Source organism: Ictalurus punctatus, chromosome 2 (genome assembly GCF_001660625.3).
Source record: "Ictalurus punctatus breed USDA103 chromosome 2, Coco_2.0, whole genome shotgun sequence".
NCBI lineage: Eukaryota > Metazoa > Chordata > Actinopteri > Siluriformes > Ictaluridae > Ictalurus > Ictalurus punctatus.
In genome coordinates, this window is record NC_030417.2 from 38,333,559 (window position 1) to 38,349,502 (window position 15,944).

The 15,944-nt window shown below is 37.8% G+C and overlaps 1 protein-coding gene and 2 long non-coding RNA genes across 3 annotated transcripts; all 3 read right to left on the reverse strand.

The window, feature by feature from the left end:
* Window positions 1-1,985: 1,985 nt before the first annotated feature.
* hsd17b14 (hydroxysteroid (17-beta) dehydrogenase 14) lies at window positions 1,986-11,085 on the reverse strand. The gene is made up of 9 exons (XM_017492434.3): window positions 10,928-11,085; window positions 10,820-10,858; window positions 9,440-9,537; window positions 9,263-9,329; window positions 8,650-8,741; window positions 6,111-6,215; window positions 5,387-5,454; window positions 3,498-3,594; window positions 1,986-2,418 (listed from the first exon to the last, which is right to left on the reverse strand). The coding sequence occupies exons 1-9, from the start codon at window positions 11,013-11,015 to the stop codon at window positions 2,269-2,271; spliced, it is 804 nt and encodes a 267-aa protein (XP_017347923.2). The 5' UTR covers window positions 11,016-11,085; the 3' UTR covers window positions 1,986-2,268.
* On the reverse strand, window positions 2,660-3,491 carry LOC128629561 (uncharacterized). The gene is made up of 2 exons (XR_008393938.1): window positions 2,920-3,491; window positions 2,660-2,859 (listed from the first exon to the last, which is right to left on the reverse strand). It is a non-coding gene; the product is annotated as an uncharacterized LOC128629561 (long non-coding RNA).
* On the reverse strand, window positions 6,572-8,643 carry LOC128629560 (uncharacterized). The gene is made up of 2 exons (XR_008393937.1): window positions 8,338-8,643; window positions 6,572-8,146 (listed from the first exon to the last, which is right to left on the reverse strand). It is a non-coding gene; the product is annotated as an uncharacterized LOC128629560 (long non-coding RNA).
* Window positions 11,086-15,944: the final 4,859 nt, after the last annotated feature.

The following is a 15,944-nucleotide window of genomic DNA, read 5'->3' on the forward strand; positions in this document are numbered from 1 at the left end:
ACTCCACACTCGTGCCACTCATCATGTCTTGCCGTCGCTGTTGATCGGGCCATTCCCTGTCCATCAGACCTCGCAGACACTCACGACATAGAAGTGAGTAAAAAAAAAAACAATCCTCCACTTCTGTTTTTCAGTCTTTACGCTGATGGTTCATTTCATGCTCCCCTCTGGCCATGCACATCACCTTTTATGGAGTTTTGTGGGTGTCACTACATGCAAATGAGCTGTGTCTGAAACACACTTTGCACTTTACGGCTGATCCGCATACGCACACGAGTCTGAAGAAAATCGCCATTTTCAAAACTTCAAGTCCAGTGGAGAATTTTAGAGAATTTTGGTTTTAGATAATAAAGGTCTTGTTTGTTTGTTTGTTTTACAGCTGTTTATGAATAGCTTGCTCTTCTTCACCATATAAACTCACTCCACAGGGAAAAACATACCGACCGTGCAGATGTCCGATGTCCACTTGAGATTCAGCTGATTCAGATCAGACCTCACACATGTTCCGATGTGGATTTTTCTGCCTTTGGATTGGTAAATATTCGAAACATTTAGTTAGCATTTAAATTGTGAATTTGATACGTAATATAAAGGTTCTAATGTTTTAAGTTCGGTTTTAATATGTGCGGTTGTTAAGAACTGCACATGAACTGACCAGACTGATTCATTCATTAATTCATCGATTTATTATCATTTAGACTCCAGAAAATCTGAGACTCCAGAGTGAATCCTAGTTTAGTCACCGACATAGAACAAGAAGTCGGTTTGAGACAGACCCGGTGTGTGTGTGTTTGTGTGTGTGTGTGTGTGTGTGTGTGAGAGAGAGAGAGAGAGAGAGAGAGAGAGAGAGAGAGAGAATGTAAATAATTGACTAATGGCTAAATGATTCAAATAAATTAATGAAATAAATAAAATAACTTAAAGTGCAGCACAGACGCGGTATTTATTCTGCCTTTACATCTGATTAGTGTATATTTGTGTCTAAATAAGTAAATGAATAAATAAATAAACGTGTAAGGGTCATCTGGTTGGGATATTAATATCTGGGAGGTGTAACGGTTTTCTTACATCTGATTGGACGATACGAGGATGAGTTGGCGCAGAAGGTCAAGCGAGTTCACCAACGCATCAACCTATTGGTCGAGCGGAAGGGCGTTGGACTTGTGCGCCTCGCTGATTGGACAGAACGAGGTTGGGTTAGGCTGCGTTCGATTTACGCCGAATTTGCGTGGGTTTAATGAAGGCAATGAATATTCAATGGCAAAATACTACTTGTGAAAAACGTACCTCCTCTAGAAACAAACAAACAAATAAACAAACAAACAGCAACATGAATTAATGAAAATAAATACATTTATATTAATTAACTGATATTACTTTTACAGATTTCTCACCATAATGTCATTAAAAAGTAAATTAGCAGTTTGAGCAATTGATTTTACTGTTGAAAATAAAAACCCTATTATTTGGTATATTAATTTCTATTATTATTTACATATTATTAAATATTTTTATTTACAATTATTACATGTGTAATATTTATTTAGAACATAATTTACAACATAATGCATATAATATTTCAAATAATTAATAACCGTTATTTAAGAGATAAAAAAAATGAGGGAACAATTAAAGTAAGTAGTTAAATAAAGAAATTATAATACAATTATGAATAATAAATCATAAGAAGAACTTTCATTTAATTTTAAATTGTAAATCTCTGCCTGCTAAAAGTGCAGGCTGAAGTGTTACTGCTGCCAAAAGAAAAAAAAAAAAAAAAAAGGAGTAAATTAGCTGACAATACTTATTTCTTAATACTGTATAATGGTATTAAATATTGTTCTTTAAGGAAAATGTAAACAAACAGGCTTATAAATAAACAAACAAATGATTTAACCATTCAGATTTGATTTTTACGTCACATCAGAGATGATTAGCTGGGAAAAGAAATAAAAAAATGAATAAACTAGAGTCAGGTTGTCATGTGTATTTCATTTAATTTTATTTAAAGTCTTAATTTCTGAAATCAGATGAAAATGTGCAACAGACACAGTTCTGTTAGAGAAAGCGTTCAGTCTGAACGCCTGAGATTCAGGAATGTGTGAGTAAATAACATCCCGTGCATTAAAAGATCATTAAAAAAAATCACAAATCAGAAACTCTGGATGATCACAATCAACAATGTTATTTCAGGAACCGTGAGGTATGACGGTAACAGACGGAGCGGCTCAGAAGACGTAAACATTAGTTTTGTGTTTTGTTTTGTTTTTAAATTTTATGAATCTGACTCTTGAAGCCGTAGTTGAGCTCGGCTCCTCCGCTCAGGAGCAGGTCTACTCCGGTGCAGAAGGTGGCATCAGCGGCCAGGAAGAGAGCGACGAGTCCACTTTCCTCCTCGGTGCCCATCCGCCCCAGCAGCTACCACAAACACACACACACACAAACACACACACACACACACACACACACACACAGCTTTTCATTTCACAAAGTTTATGATTTTACAAACGGACGCATTAGCAGCTTCATATCATCTCTTACTAACGTGTGAGCAGCTCAAGACTTTCGGAAATACCGACGCAGCCTTACTCTATCTATTTAACATCGTTCAGTTCTTCTATCCGTCTATTCCTAGAGTTCTTTCCTATTATTGTTCTTTTTCCTGTTTTTAGCACACGTTATAAAACGTGAATCTGTCACTGAAACGTATTCATACCACAGAGGTGCTGAATTCGCCACCACCAACCCACCAGCCAACACACCAATCAACACCACCAACACACCAACCTCCTCCAACACACCAACCTCCACCACCAACACACCAACCTCCACCACCAACACACCAGCCAACACACCAATCTCCACCACCAACACACCAACCTCCACCACCAACACACCAACCTCCTCCAACACACCAACCTCCACCACCAACACACCAACCTCCACCACCAACACACCAGCCAACACACCAATCTCCACCACCAACACACCAACCTCCACCACCAACACACCAACCTCCACCACCAACACACCAGCCAACACACCAATCTCCACCACCAACACACCAACCTCCACCACCAACACAAGAACCAACACCACCAACACCAACACACCAACCTCCACCCCCAACACACTAACCTCTACCCCAACACACCAACCTCCACCACCAACACACCAACCTCCACCACCAACTAATGCCACCAACCCCACCAACACACTAACACACACCGCCAACCAACACCACCAACACACACCACCGTTCTCTATAAACAAACATTATTGTTGAAATCTGTTCACCCAAAAGAGTCTGAAAACACACCCACACCCAACCGGTTTGCACAGGTAACACAGGTTTGTTGGAAAATTTTCTGGTTTTGTTTGACAGTCAGCAAACCTTCTTCATTTTTCTTCTTGCCTTCAAACACTTCCTGCTTCCTGCTCTCCATTCATTCTCTCTCTCTCTCTCTCTCTCTCTCTCTCTCTCTCTGTCTCGTTACCTGTGCATTCTCTCCCTCTTTAATGGCGGCGGCTGCGTCGGCTGTTTGGCCTGCAAGCTCCTCCCACAGTGGTGTCATCACATTACCAGGGGAAAAGCTGCAAAATAATACAACAATGATACAAATATAATAATAAATAATACATATCACAAAAAAGAAAGACTTGAAACTTATCATAGACCTGATATGATTTTAGAGAACAGAACAGGACATGCTCTTCCATGTGTATCAACTGTTTCAATTCCTTTCATTAAAAAAAAGACATTACATTATTTAATAATCATAGAGTTCACTGGTTTTATTCTGTGTCTTGGTCTTAACTTACTCTTGTAACCCCAAAAACATACTGAACTAATTAGTTTTCAGTTGTTTAAAAAAAAACTATTGTTATACACTCTATTAGCATTATAATAATTATTATTATTGTTTTTACAATACATTTATCTTCTGAAAAATAAAAATCAAGAAGCACAATGCTTCTTTTGCTTCAATTCATGGGATTTGAATTCACATCACATCTAAAAACAATTCAGAAGCATGTCCTGGCAGTAGCGTAACCAAAAAGATTCATTTCAGTGGGATGAGGAAATATATACAAAATAAAATCATGATTGTTTTTCTGATCTGTCCAATTAAATTGGTCTAGAGGTCAAGTGATTGATCGGTTTTGCGGATAACTGATCGCTGGAACTATGGGATATCAGCCATCATCCACGGGGACAGTTTTTTCCCGGTCTCGTCCATCACGTGAGCAGCTGAGAAACATCCGCTGTCGTTATACAGCACGAGAGCGGCCTCTAGAGGCGAAATAAAAACTATCGCTGACCAATTTTGTCCTGTTATTTGAAGTGTTTTTATTTAAAATTCATTTCGGACGTCTCAATTTTTATTTGTTATATAGAGTGTTACGTTTTGGTTCAGTTCGGGATGCATATCATTTATTAACTGTAATATTTATTCATAGTTAATATAAATGAATATTTATATATTTATTTCATTAAAAAAAAGCAATATTTTACTTTGAATGTCATGTTTTCATTCAGCATCCGTTTTTAAACCTATCGCTTGATTCATCGGTTATCAGCAGGTACTTAGTTATCGCTAAAACCCACTCTAGTGAGGATGCACACTAGCATCAAATGATCTTTCCGTATTAATAACGCTGCTATGAAATACATTTATGTTAGTTCTACTAAAATGATTCATATAACGTTAATCATCGAGGAAAGTTACACCTTATATTATAATTTATTTATTTATTTATTTATTTGTATTAACGCCAACAGCTACTTCATCGTCTCTCGCCTCCGTATCTCTGTGCTTGTAGCGGAGATCCAGTATAGAGAAAGTTTATAGTTTCATACAGAAACAGGACAAATCCAACATCCCAGTTAGATAATAATGTCTTCATGGTGGGCTCCTACATACCTTTGTTATATGATCATTAAATATACTCCTGCTAGATCACTGAAAAGCGGGGAGTCAGTACGGGCCTAAACTGCGGATCTCTCTCCCTGACGACCTACGTGTACGTGCAGTTCATTCAATTAGGACTTTTAAAAAATATCTTAAAAGTGCATTTGTTCACTGAGGCCTTTCCTCAAACCAGTTCATTTTCCATACTCGATTTTATCGTAGCCTTTTATTTCCATATTATTCGCTTGTTGTCTTTTATTTATTACGACTGATCTGATTTTCCTGCCATTTGTAGGTCTTCTGTAAAGCACTTTGTAAACATTTTTTTAAAAAAGTGCTATATAAATAAAGCTTTATTTACCTACTTACTTAGTTACATCAGGATCTCAGAAAAATACACACACGTTTACTTTGAGAAATAAAATAAAAGAAGAAGAAAAGGAAAGAGGTAAATGATCAGAGACAGGACTCACCAGTTAACTCTCACATTGTAGCGACTTTCATCTACAGCCATGGCTTTGGTCATAGAGATGATCGCCCCCTAATGGACAAACACGAGCATTACACTGACTCTCAAACCCCTTCTGACAATAACAATAGTCCATTATATTTCAGCAAAAAATATTTGCATGTGTCCTTCATGATAAAACTCTGATAAAACTTAAAGATGAGTTCCCCAGGGGTGAGTTTTTAAACAGGTTTCTCTTCATATTAACAACATGCTTCTGGAGTTATTTGAAGCTAACACACTGCGTAATACAGGTGCATCTCAAAACATTAGAATATCGTGGAAAAGTTCATTTTTTCCCGTAATTGAATTCAAAATGTGGGACTTTCATATATTCTAGACTCATTAGACATAATATTTTGAGATACTGGATTTTTGATTTCCGTGAGCTGTAAGCCGTAATGATCGAGATTAAAACAAAAAAAGACTCGAAATATTTTACACTTTATGTGTAACGCATCTAGACTACATGAAAGTTCCACTTTTTTAATTCAATTATGGGAAAAAACGAACTTTTCCACGATATTCAAATTTTTTTTTTAGATGGATTCTGGATTCTGACTGGTCAGAAGGTGTTGATACATTTTCTGTACCATAAAAAATAATTGATGTGGTGAAGTTTTCTGTAAGGAGACGTTTAATTTTGTTTATTTTGATGTAAACTTTGCTAGCCAAGTAAAAGTTCTCACCTTGGTGGCGACGTATGGAGCTGCGTCCTTCTGTCCGATAGACGCCACCAGGCTGGAGACATTGATGATGTTGCCTTGTGTTTTCCTCAAGTACGGAAGAGCAAACTGACCATGAAAGAGGAAAAGGGAAACACAAACAGTGAACTATTAGCACGGGGAATTCAACATTTTTGCAGCCATGCATCCGTTTAGTGTAAATTCAAAATTTTCCATTAATTCAAAGATTAGGCACAAAACCCAAACCAGCTGTAAAATATATCATAATTAAAAACAATTTTCTCACCCAACCATTAAATTAAATAATAATAAGGTTCACATGATTTACATGTAGAGTTTTTAGATACACTATGCTACATATGATTCATTATTCTCACATGCGATTCTTCACATGTAATTTATATATTTTTACCTGATATTTTTACAGGATTCATTTATTCTCTTCATGCGATTCTTTACACATGACACATGACTCATTTAATCTCACGTGATTCTTCCCATGATTAATTTATTCTCACATGAATCTTTACACACGACTCGTTTATTCTCACATGATTTCTCCCATGATTCATTTATTCTTACATGTGATTCTTTACACGACTCATTTATTCTCATATGATTCTTCCCATTCTTACATGTGATTCTTTACACATGACTCATTTATTCTCATATGATTCTTCCCATTCTTACATGTGATTCTTTACACGACTCATTTATTGTCATGTGATTCATTTATTCTTACATATGATTCTTTACACATGATTAATTTATTCTCATGTGATTCTTTACACGACTCATTTATACTCACATATGATTCTTCCCATTCTTACATGTGATTCTTTATACATGACTCATTTATTCTACCATGTGATTCTTTACACATGGTTCATTTATTCCAATGTGATTCTTTACACGACTCATTTATTCTCATATGTGATTCTTCACACATGATTCACTTATGCTCACGTGATTTGTCACAGGACTCATTTACTCTCACATGTGATTCTCAACACGATTCATTTGTTCCCTGATATGATTCTTCACATTTATTCTCACAAATGATTCTTCACATCTTAGTACAACCAAAGTAAACACAAAATACAGTTTTTAAATAATCATTTCATTTATTGTAGGGAAACAAAAATGATTTAACACCAACTGGCCCTGTGTGAAAAAGTAATTGCGCCCTGAACTTAACTGGTTGTGCCACGTTTAGCAGCAACAACTGTGACCAAAGGCTTCCGATACCTGTAGATTATCATCAATCCACATTACACTGGCCCAAAAGGCTTGGGGGTCATCGAGGTTTTGAGAGCTTTTAGACTTCATGTTTCTGGAAAGCTTCTGTTTAATGGTGTTAAACAGATCCTGGGTGTGGCTAATCCAACTGAACCCGATTATCAATTGCATTTAGTTAATAGGTTGATTGAGTAAATAAGGGGGAAAACTACTTTTTCCACTCAGGGCCAGTTGGTGTTGCATAACTTAAAAACTGTATTTGACTCAGGTTATCTTTGTCTTATATTACATATCTATCTAATTTCCCCTCCCATAAAGGCAGTTTATTTAAACTGTGGTTAGATTCTATATTATTTTAGCTTGTTCTGAACTTTATTATTTTTACAAATACAGTGGATATAAAAAGTCTACACACCCCTGTTAAAACGGTAGTTTTTTGTGACGTAAACGTAAACGTGAAACCAAGATAAATCATGTCACACCTGTTTTTTTTTTTTTTTTCATCCCTCAATGAGAAATTACAACGCATAAAAATGAAGCGGAAAAACAATCAAAAAACATTTCAGGGAAAAAGGATAAAAGCGTGCGCACCCTTTTATAACTGGGGACGTGGATGTGCTCAGAATGAACCAATCACATTCAATCTCACGTTTAAACCTTATTATCATACGGCTGTCAGGATTGAGATGATTCTGATTAACTCCAAAGAAAGACCCGCTGTTTCCAGGATTTTCTTCACATCTTCTTGGTTTCATCCGACTCGACTGCTGAAGCCACGGTCCACAAAGAGCTAACAAAGCCTATAAGGTATTTCACTGTCAAAAGCTATTCGATCAGGAGAGGGGTATAAAATTTTTTCCAGAACATTAGATATACCATGGAACACCATGAAAGCCATAAACATCAAGTGGAGAAACTGGAGCACCACAGTGACATCTCCAAGAACAGGACGTCCCTCCAAAATGTATAAAAGGACAAGACAAAAACTTACCAGGGAGGCTTCCAAGAGACCTACAGCAACATTAAAGGAGCTTCAGGAATACCTGACAAAACTACTGATTACTTCTGCATCAACAATCTCTCATATTCTTCACATGTCTGGGCTCAAGCTCAACTAAATCACCCCAGACCATGTAGCAAAACACGTTATGATCTGATGAGACCAATTTCAAAACGTATAACCATTCCATCATTCCAAAAAGATGAAGACATAACAGCTAAGAAGAGAATATCCACGTCGAGTGCTGCTGATTTAAAAACTGAGCAGACGGGAAAAACCGGTTCAAACAATCTGACGTCTTACCTTGGATGCGAGGAAGTAGCTGATCAGATTCAGGTTGAGTAACTCTCGAAACTCCTCTGCACTGGTGTCGTCCGTGGGCTTGTGCGGAGGATCTGAGTACATGTTATTCATGTTATTCTTCACTCAAACCTGGTCCCTCTCTGTCACAGCATTAAATGTTTAAAGGACGTTTCCTTGCTCCGATTGAAGAGATAAAACTCTCTGTGTTGGAGGAAAATAAACCGACGACAGGCTGGAGTGACGACGCGGAGTCACTGATTTCACCCTGAAGTGGATTATTTTCCTATAACGGCGCATCTTGAAGTGTTTTATTGCTCTTATATCACAGCGATTTATCAACAATTACGGTTGTTTATTTATTAAAGAAGGACACGTCATCGATTTTATCCGTTTATAGTTACATTTAAAGTTGTGGGAACGTCCATGAATGAAGTTAGTCCCTGTTCTAACTTACGTTATAGCAGCTATGAACAGTCGTTCCGTCACCGGCTCTCTCTTTTTTTATATCTCTGTTACTATAGAAATTTCTGACCAATCAGAACCCAGAACTCAGCATCGTTTGTGGTGTAAGTCGGCGTTCAGAAAGTAGGGAGCTGAAAGTCGGGACACTTACGCCAGCCTGCGTTATTCACCAGACAGTCGATTTGTCCGAAGCGCTCGACGGTCGTGGTGATCAGCCTCTAAGGAATAAACACAAGCACTGTAAGGTAAGAAAATAATAATAAGAAGAATAATAATAATATGAAGAGGAAGTTCAGACAACGTTACAGCTCCGGAGTTTGAAACGCACCTTAATGTCCTCTTCTTTAGAGACATCACAAGACACGAAGAGACACAGACCCGGCCCCGCCTTATTGAGCTTGTCCTCCACGTGTTTACCTTCATCGACTTGTCCAGGGAAAAAAACCCAACACAATAAGCGCAATAAAACAACGTCAAAAAATTGTGAAACGATGAACCTGAACGTAATCGAATCGTGTAAATATTCACCGACTGAAATAAAAGTATCGTGTGAGAATCGTACGCCATAAACGAATCTCATCTGTGTAAAAACAAAAAAACCTGACAATAATAATCACACGAATTACGCATGGAAAAAACGAGTCATGTGATTATCCGCACATGAACGTCATGTGCCTTCTATGTAAAGAGACACGACATGTGACTTTAGGGAACTTTGCACCATCTCTATTTACCCTTAGCAGAAGTGCACTACGTTCTCACAGCGCACAAAACTGTGCTTCCTACTCTATACCCTACTACACCATACCCAGTATAAATTCTTCCTCAGTATAGCACAAGGGCACTCCACAGGGTAAAATATTGCCTTCTACACCTACAAACCGCACCGTGTGTTGAGAAGGGTACTGTTCTGCACTAATAATAAAGGAGCCGTCTCAAATCCAGCTGTATTCTCCTAAGAGATGCTTTCTACCCCCTACGTAGGGCGCTATTTGTCCGAAAAGGACATCGTCTTCATTTGAACGTCCACCAAATAGGGCCAGGATATAAAACAATGGTTTCTACACTTAGATAGTGCACCATGCGTCCAAAAGGGAACGGCTTTCTCGAATTCAACTCCATTCGCGCGCTAGATAGTGAACGTAATGATTTCAACACTCTACATGCTCTAGTTGCATAATAAAAGTTCACTATTTGCATAAAAACCGATCCAATTAGAATTCAGCTCTATTCTTCCACTACAAGTGCACTAGATAGTGAATGAAAGGATTGTTACATCCTACTTAGTGCACTCTTTATCTAATAAGGGCATGTCCAGAAGTGTCAACTGCTTTATTACTATCTAAGTGCACTACATAGGGTATCAATTAAGGCTCCTACACCCTAGAACAGGGGTGGGCAATCTTATCTGGAAAGGGCTGGTGTGGGTGCAGGTTTTCATTCCAACCATTCAGGAGCCACACCTGGTTCCACCTGTTTCATCAAGTGATCCTGGCTTTCAGTAGATTCAGGTGTGGCTTCTGCTTGGTTGGAATGAAAACCTGCACACACACCGGCTCTTTCCGGATAAGATTGCCCATCCCTGCCATTGAAAGTGCACTAGATGTGCAATCACAGGTCTTATATAGGCAACAGTCAATAATTGAAGAAACAAACAAACAAAAAAAGTGAATAAATAAATACGTATAAATATAAAAGCAGATCTTACCTCCTCTGGCGCAGAAGACAACTTTAGCTCCGTTCTGCACTGCAAAATCACAGAGTTTTAGTAACTTAACCAACTTTTTCCCTTGTTTTCCCCCCAAACCCAACTTACCGAACACTTTAACGATGCCCCTGCCGATACCTTTCGATCCCCCGGTCACAATCACCACCTTGTCTCGGTATCTCTGTGCACTCGCCATGTTCCTGCAGCTCGTTTCCACACAACCGCTGTTAGGAACTGAAACACAGCACTGTACAGTCAGGTGATTTTTGTTTTCCTTCCGTGAACACACATGGGGCAGTTACACAGAGCCGCCGCCAGGGGGAGACAAAAAGACAAAAAACCCTACCAAATCTCACGTCATTAACATAAGCTGCTGAAAAAAAAAGCAATGGAAACCCTCATAGAATTTGTAATTGTTTTAATGGCTAAAATGGGAATTGTCCATCCATCCATCCTTCAGGGTTGCGGGGAACCTAGAGCCTATCCCAGGGAGCATGGGGCACAAGAAGGGGACACCCTTGATGGGGTGCACCTGGACACACCCATTCATACACTACGGACACTTTGGTCATGCCAATCAGCCTACCATGCATGTCTTTGGACTGGAGGAGGAAACCGGAGTACCCGGAGGAAACCCCTGCAGCACGGGGAGAACATACACGCACAGGAACCGCCAACACTGGAGGTGTGAGGCAAACGTGCTAACCACTAAGCCACCGTGGGAATTCCCTAATGGGAATTGTTATTGTATTGGGAATTGAATTAAAACTGTAATGGTCCCTGTGGGTCTCCAATGGTAATTTGGTTCCATGTTATGTCTACTGGATACCATTAAGGATCTACGTCCTTAATACATCCTGCTACGTACTGTAGTGGAAACTATTTGGTATTGGTTTTAACGCGTAACAGTTATTTGTTCTGGAAACCATTAGAATTTTTTTCCCGTGATGGTTTCTCTTCTCTCTGATACCGAGGGTCTGTTTACAGCAAAACAACCGTCAAAAGCTTCAGGTGCGTGTTTAAAAGCACGTGCATGTCCAAAACTGTCGATCACCTCACTGACCACACCCTTTTATTCATCATCCAACAACTCCTAGCATATAAAATGCATTTATCGTGTGGAAAAATACTGGAGGAGATATTAAGGGTAACTGAACTTTGAACACCATTCCTGAAAAAACAACTGTAGCGAGGTCATGTGTAATGTGTAAATGTAAATGTAAGTTTGGCTCGTTTTCCCGTTTCGGTAACATGGAAATGGGCGGGGTTTAAAATTGTACTGCAGCGAGCCACTAGAGGGCCTCAGGGATATTTTGGCTTCACTTTTACACCCCTGATACAATATCCACCCATATGTATACAACAGTATCCAGCTGCAGACCAGCAGCACCAGCAGTTTCAGAACAGCAGTGCATAATGACGTCACATAATGACAGTTAACAGATACAGACATCTCACCGTACTCTCCACCACGCTTGTTCTGTCGTACATAACTCGGCCTTCCACCCTGAAACTGCAGGAGCTGTGGGTCTGCAGCTGGATATATTTTCATTTACATTGACCACATTTAGCAGACGCCCTTATCCAGAGCGATATATCTCTACGTATACAGTACAGTCACTGAATGAAACTAAATGTTGGATGTATGTTATAAAATGGTCATTATTCATCATTCAGTATAAAATTAAGACGTAAGACTTACTACAAAATAATAACCACAATAAATGTCAGTGTCACAGACTGAAACATGAACGATTATTTATTTATGGAGTAGAAAATCTGGCAATACTTCTCTTAAACAACGCTGCCAGCAGTATTCCAGTACTCAGTACTCATCAGTGAATCTTTATCTCTTTCTGTGCTGTGTTACGATGCAACATGGATTGCACAAAATGTGACGATGTGCATCATGGGAATCAGCGTTCTATTAATTATGCATATTGCAATTCCATCGTTCGAACACTAGAGGTCAGAATCTGCACGACACAACTATGGAGTTAAAATAGACGGTGTCCGAAAAGTCTCCACACAGGCGAAATTAACACTTTTTTTAAAATAATTTTTTTTATTTATTTATTTTAGCAAAATGTAACTTTATTTATAAAATATTCTCTACATGATTGCCATTTCTTTGTAAAAACACATATAGAGTTGTCTCTCCTACTCATGATGAACTTGTGTTAACACACCTGGTGCCCATCCATCCATCTTCTATACCACCTATCCTCTCCAGGGTCACGGGGAACCTGGAGCCTATCCCAGGGAGCATGGGGCACAAGGCGGGGTACACCCTGGACAGGGTGCCAATCCATCACAGGGCACAATCACACACCCATTCATACACTACGGACACTTTAGACACGCCAATCAGCCTACCATGCATGTCTTTGGAACTGGGGAGGAGACCGGAGTACCCGGAGGAACCCGCCGCAGCATGGGGAGAACATGCAAACTCCACACACACAGGGCCACGGTGTGAAGCGAACGTGCTAACCACTAAGCCACCAATTTAAACATTTATTAATTTATTATTTATATATTATCTATTTTACGAATAGTGAACCTGTCGTACATGTTGTTTACAGTACTAAACCTCTGTTCACATCCATTTTTTAAATTTAGTTTTATACAGACAAAAAGCATGTTGTTTTGCATTGTTTATGGACTCAGAAATAAAACAGGAGTTTTTTTCCGTCATAATTTTTCTACATTCAAGTTTTGTTCAAAACATTCTAAGAATAAACGCATATTTGCATGTATTTATTTGTTCAAAGATTTATTTAAGTCTAGAATGTTAAAAATTATTATTATTATATATTATATATATATTATATTATATATTATATTATTATTATTATAATTAAATTATTAAAAATAATAAAAATTATTGTTTTTCATTTGAATTTTGTCGGTTGCTATATCACAATAAAGGTGGGAAAACATCTGACATGATTTATCTTGGTGTAGAGACTTTTTATATCCATGTTATATGGCATGCTAATCAGTTAGCTAGCACTGTGGACTCATTGTGTACTGTAGATACAGTAATTGAGGAAAAAAGTTCTGATCTAATTAATACAATTCCTTTAACCCAGCACTTCCCCTGAGGTGGTTGTGGTGTGTTGTTTAATTCATTTTCGCTATCTATGTTCAAAGTAGATATCTAAATAAATGATGAGGGTTTTAATGAATATCATTAACCAATAAAATTAGCCATGAGATAATAATTAAGCTCTTGGGCTAACTAGTTACAGGGGCACTAGCAAGTAAGGTAACATTTGGCTAAATAGCATACTGTGTAAACCAGTAGTCAAGATAAAAAGCTAAAAAGTTCAATACTAATACCAGGTTATTAAACTAGGCTAATCAATTAAGTGCTAATTAGCCTACTTAGGTTGATAACTTCATATCCGTTCTCAGACGTTTTGGCGTAAAAGTTGGTAAATTAGTGCGACGTCCTCCAAAATAACCAATGAATATAGCCTAGCTTTCATGTTAAATACGATTCAAACTGGCTAGATAAATACAGAATGTAGCTAATAGCAGATATTTGTACTGAAAAATACACAATAAGAAGAAATATTCATTTATATGTATTTAAAATTGAAGTAATATCCTGCCACAGAGTTTCTAAGATTAGCTCCGGATACACCACATCTCTGACCAGGACAAAACGGTTACTGAAGATGAGTTAGCGAATGTATTTAATGTATACACCAGACATAATTCAGTGTGTGTGTGTGTGTTGTGCGAGATTACTCAAATGTTGTGGTCGTCACAGGATCGCTCAGGGTTTGGATGCAAATGTAGAGACAACCCAAGAGGACAAAGCAAGCTCGGGGTCAGACGACCGTCAAAGAGACAAGGATTAAACTCGTAAACTATGCAGGAACACAAACTCAAAACCAGAATATCGATCGGACCTAAAGACTCGTCACTGGATGAACGCAGAGGCCAGACTTCGCAATGAACCCAGGTTTGCTGTGGATATTTGGATACCACTCCAGTCTTAGTCTAATCTTTAATACATTAAGTGTTGCTCTTTTCAATCCAACATGGCTGACAGCTTAAAAAAATAAAGTTATCAATGTTTAATGTTTTAATGTTTTTAATGTTTATCAATGTTTAAAAAAAAAAAAAAAAAGCTATACTGGGTCTAACTATAACATTATTAGCTTTTCTAATAAGACATCATATAGATTGTGCTAAACTGCATAATTACTATATATGCTCTATGAATATACATTTAGGATATTTTAAAGAAATGTTCTGTAATATTTCAGCCCTGAATCGTGAATAAATGTAGGTATTGCAAGAACTTTTCAGTAGTAAGATTTTTGCCTCATTTTACTTGCCTCTGAATCTCGGTTACTTTTAAATGTTTAAAATATATCTGAGTTGTAGATTCTGGATATGTTTTATAATAGTTTATGCATGAAATAGATGTAATAAAATATCCATGTGCTATTTAAATGGAGTTCAAATGGACAGCTTGTGATGCCATTGTGCTTGAGGAGGAATTTGTTTTAGGAATTTTGTCTTCCTCCAGAAGAGGACGGTTCAAATTCCGAGTGGAAAACGTGCTCTGACTCAGACTCGTTCAACACAGGTGTTGAACTCGATGTTTCTGGGTTATTTTACTGAAATGCCACATCATATCATATCATATCGTATCGGATCGTATCGTATCACATCACATCACATCACATCGTATCGTATCATATCGTATCACATCACATCACATCATATCACATCACATCATATCATATTATATCGTATTGTATCATATCACATCGTACCATATCATATCGTATCGTGTCATATCGCATTGTATCGTATCATATCATATCGTATCGTATCGTATCGTATCGTATCGTATCATATCATATCATATCATATCGTATCGTATCGTATCATATCATATCGTATCGTATCGTATCGTATCGTATCGTATCATATCATATCATATCATATCATATCGTATCATATTGTATCATATCATATCATATCGTATCGTATCGTATCATATCATATCATATCATATCATATCATATCGTATCATATCGTATTGTATCATATCACATCGTATCAAATCACATCGTATCAAATCACATCGTATCATATC

Bases quoted from the DNA above. Each gene is read 5' to 3' on its own strand.
- hsd17b14 (XM_017492434.3), bottom strand. From the start codon at position 11,015: ATGGCGAGTGCACAGAGATACCGAGACAAGGTGGTGATTGTGACCGGG. The intron at 9,538-10,819 runs GTAAGATCTGCT...TCCCTGGACAAG, and splicing joins TGTCTTCTGCGCCAGAGGAG to TCGATGAAGGTAAACACGTG. The intron at 3,595-5,386 runs GTGAGTCCTGTC...ATTATTTTGCAG, and splicing joins TACAATGTGAGAGTTAACTG to CTTTTCCCCTGGTAATGTGA.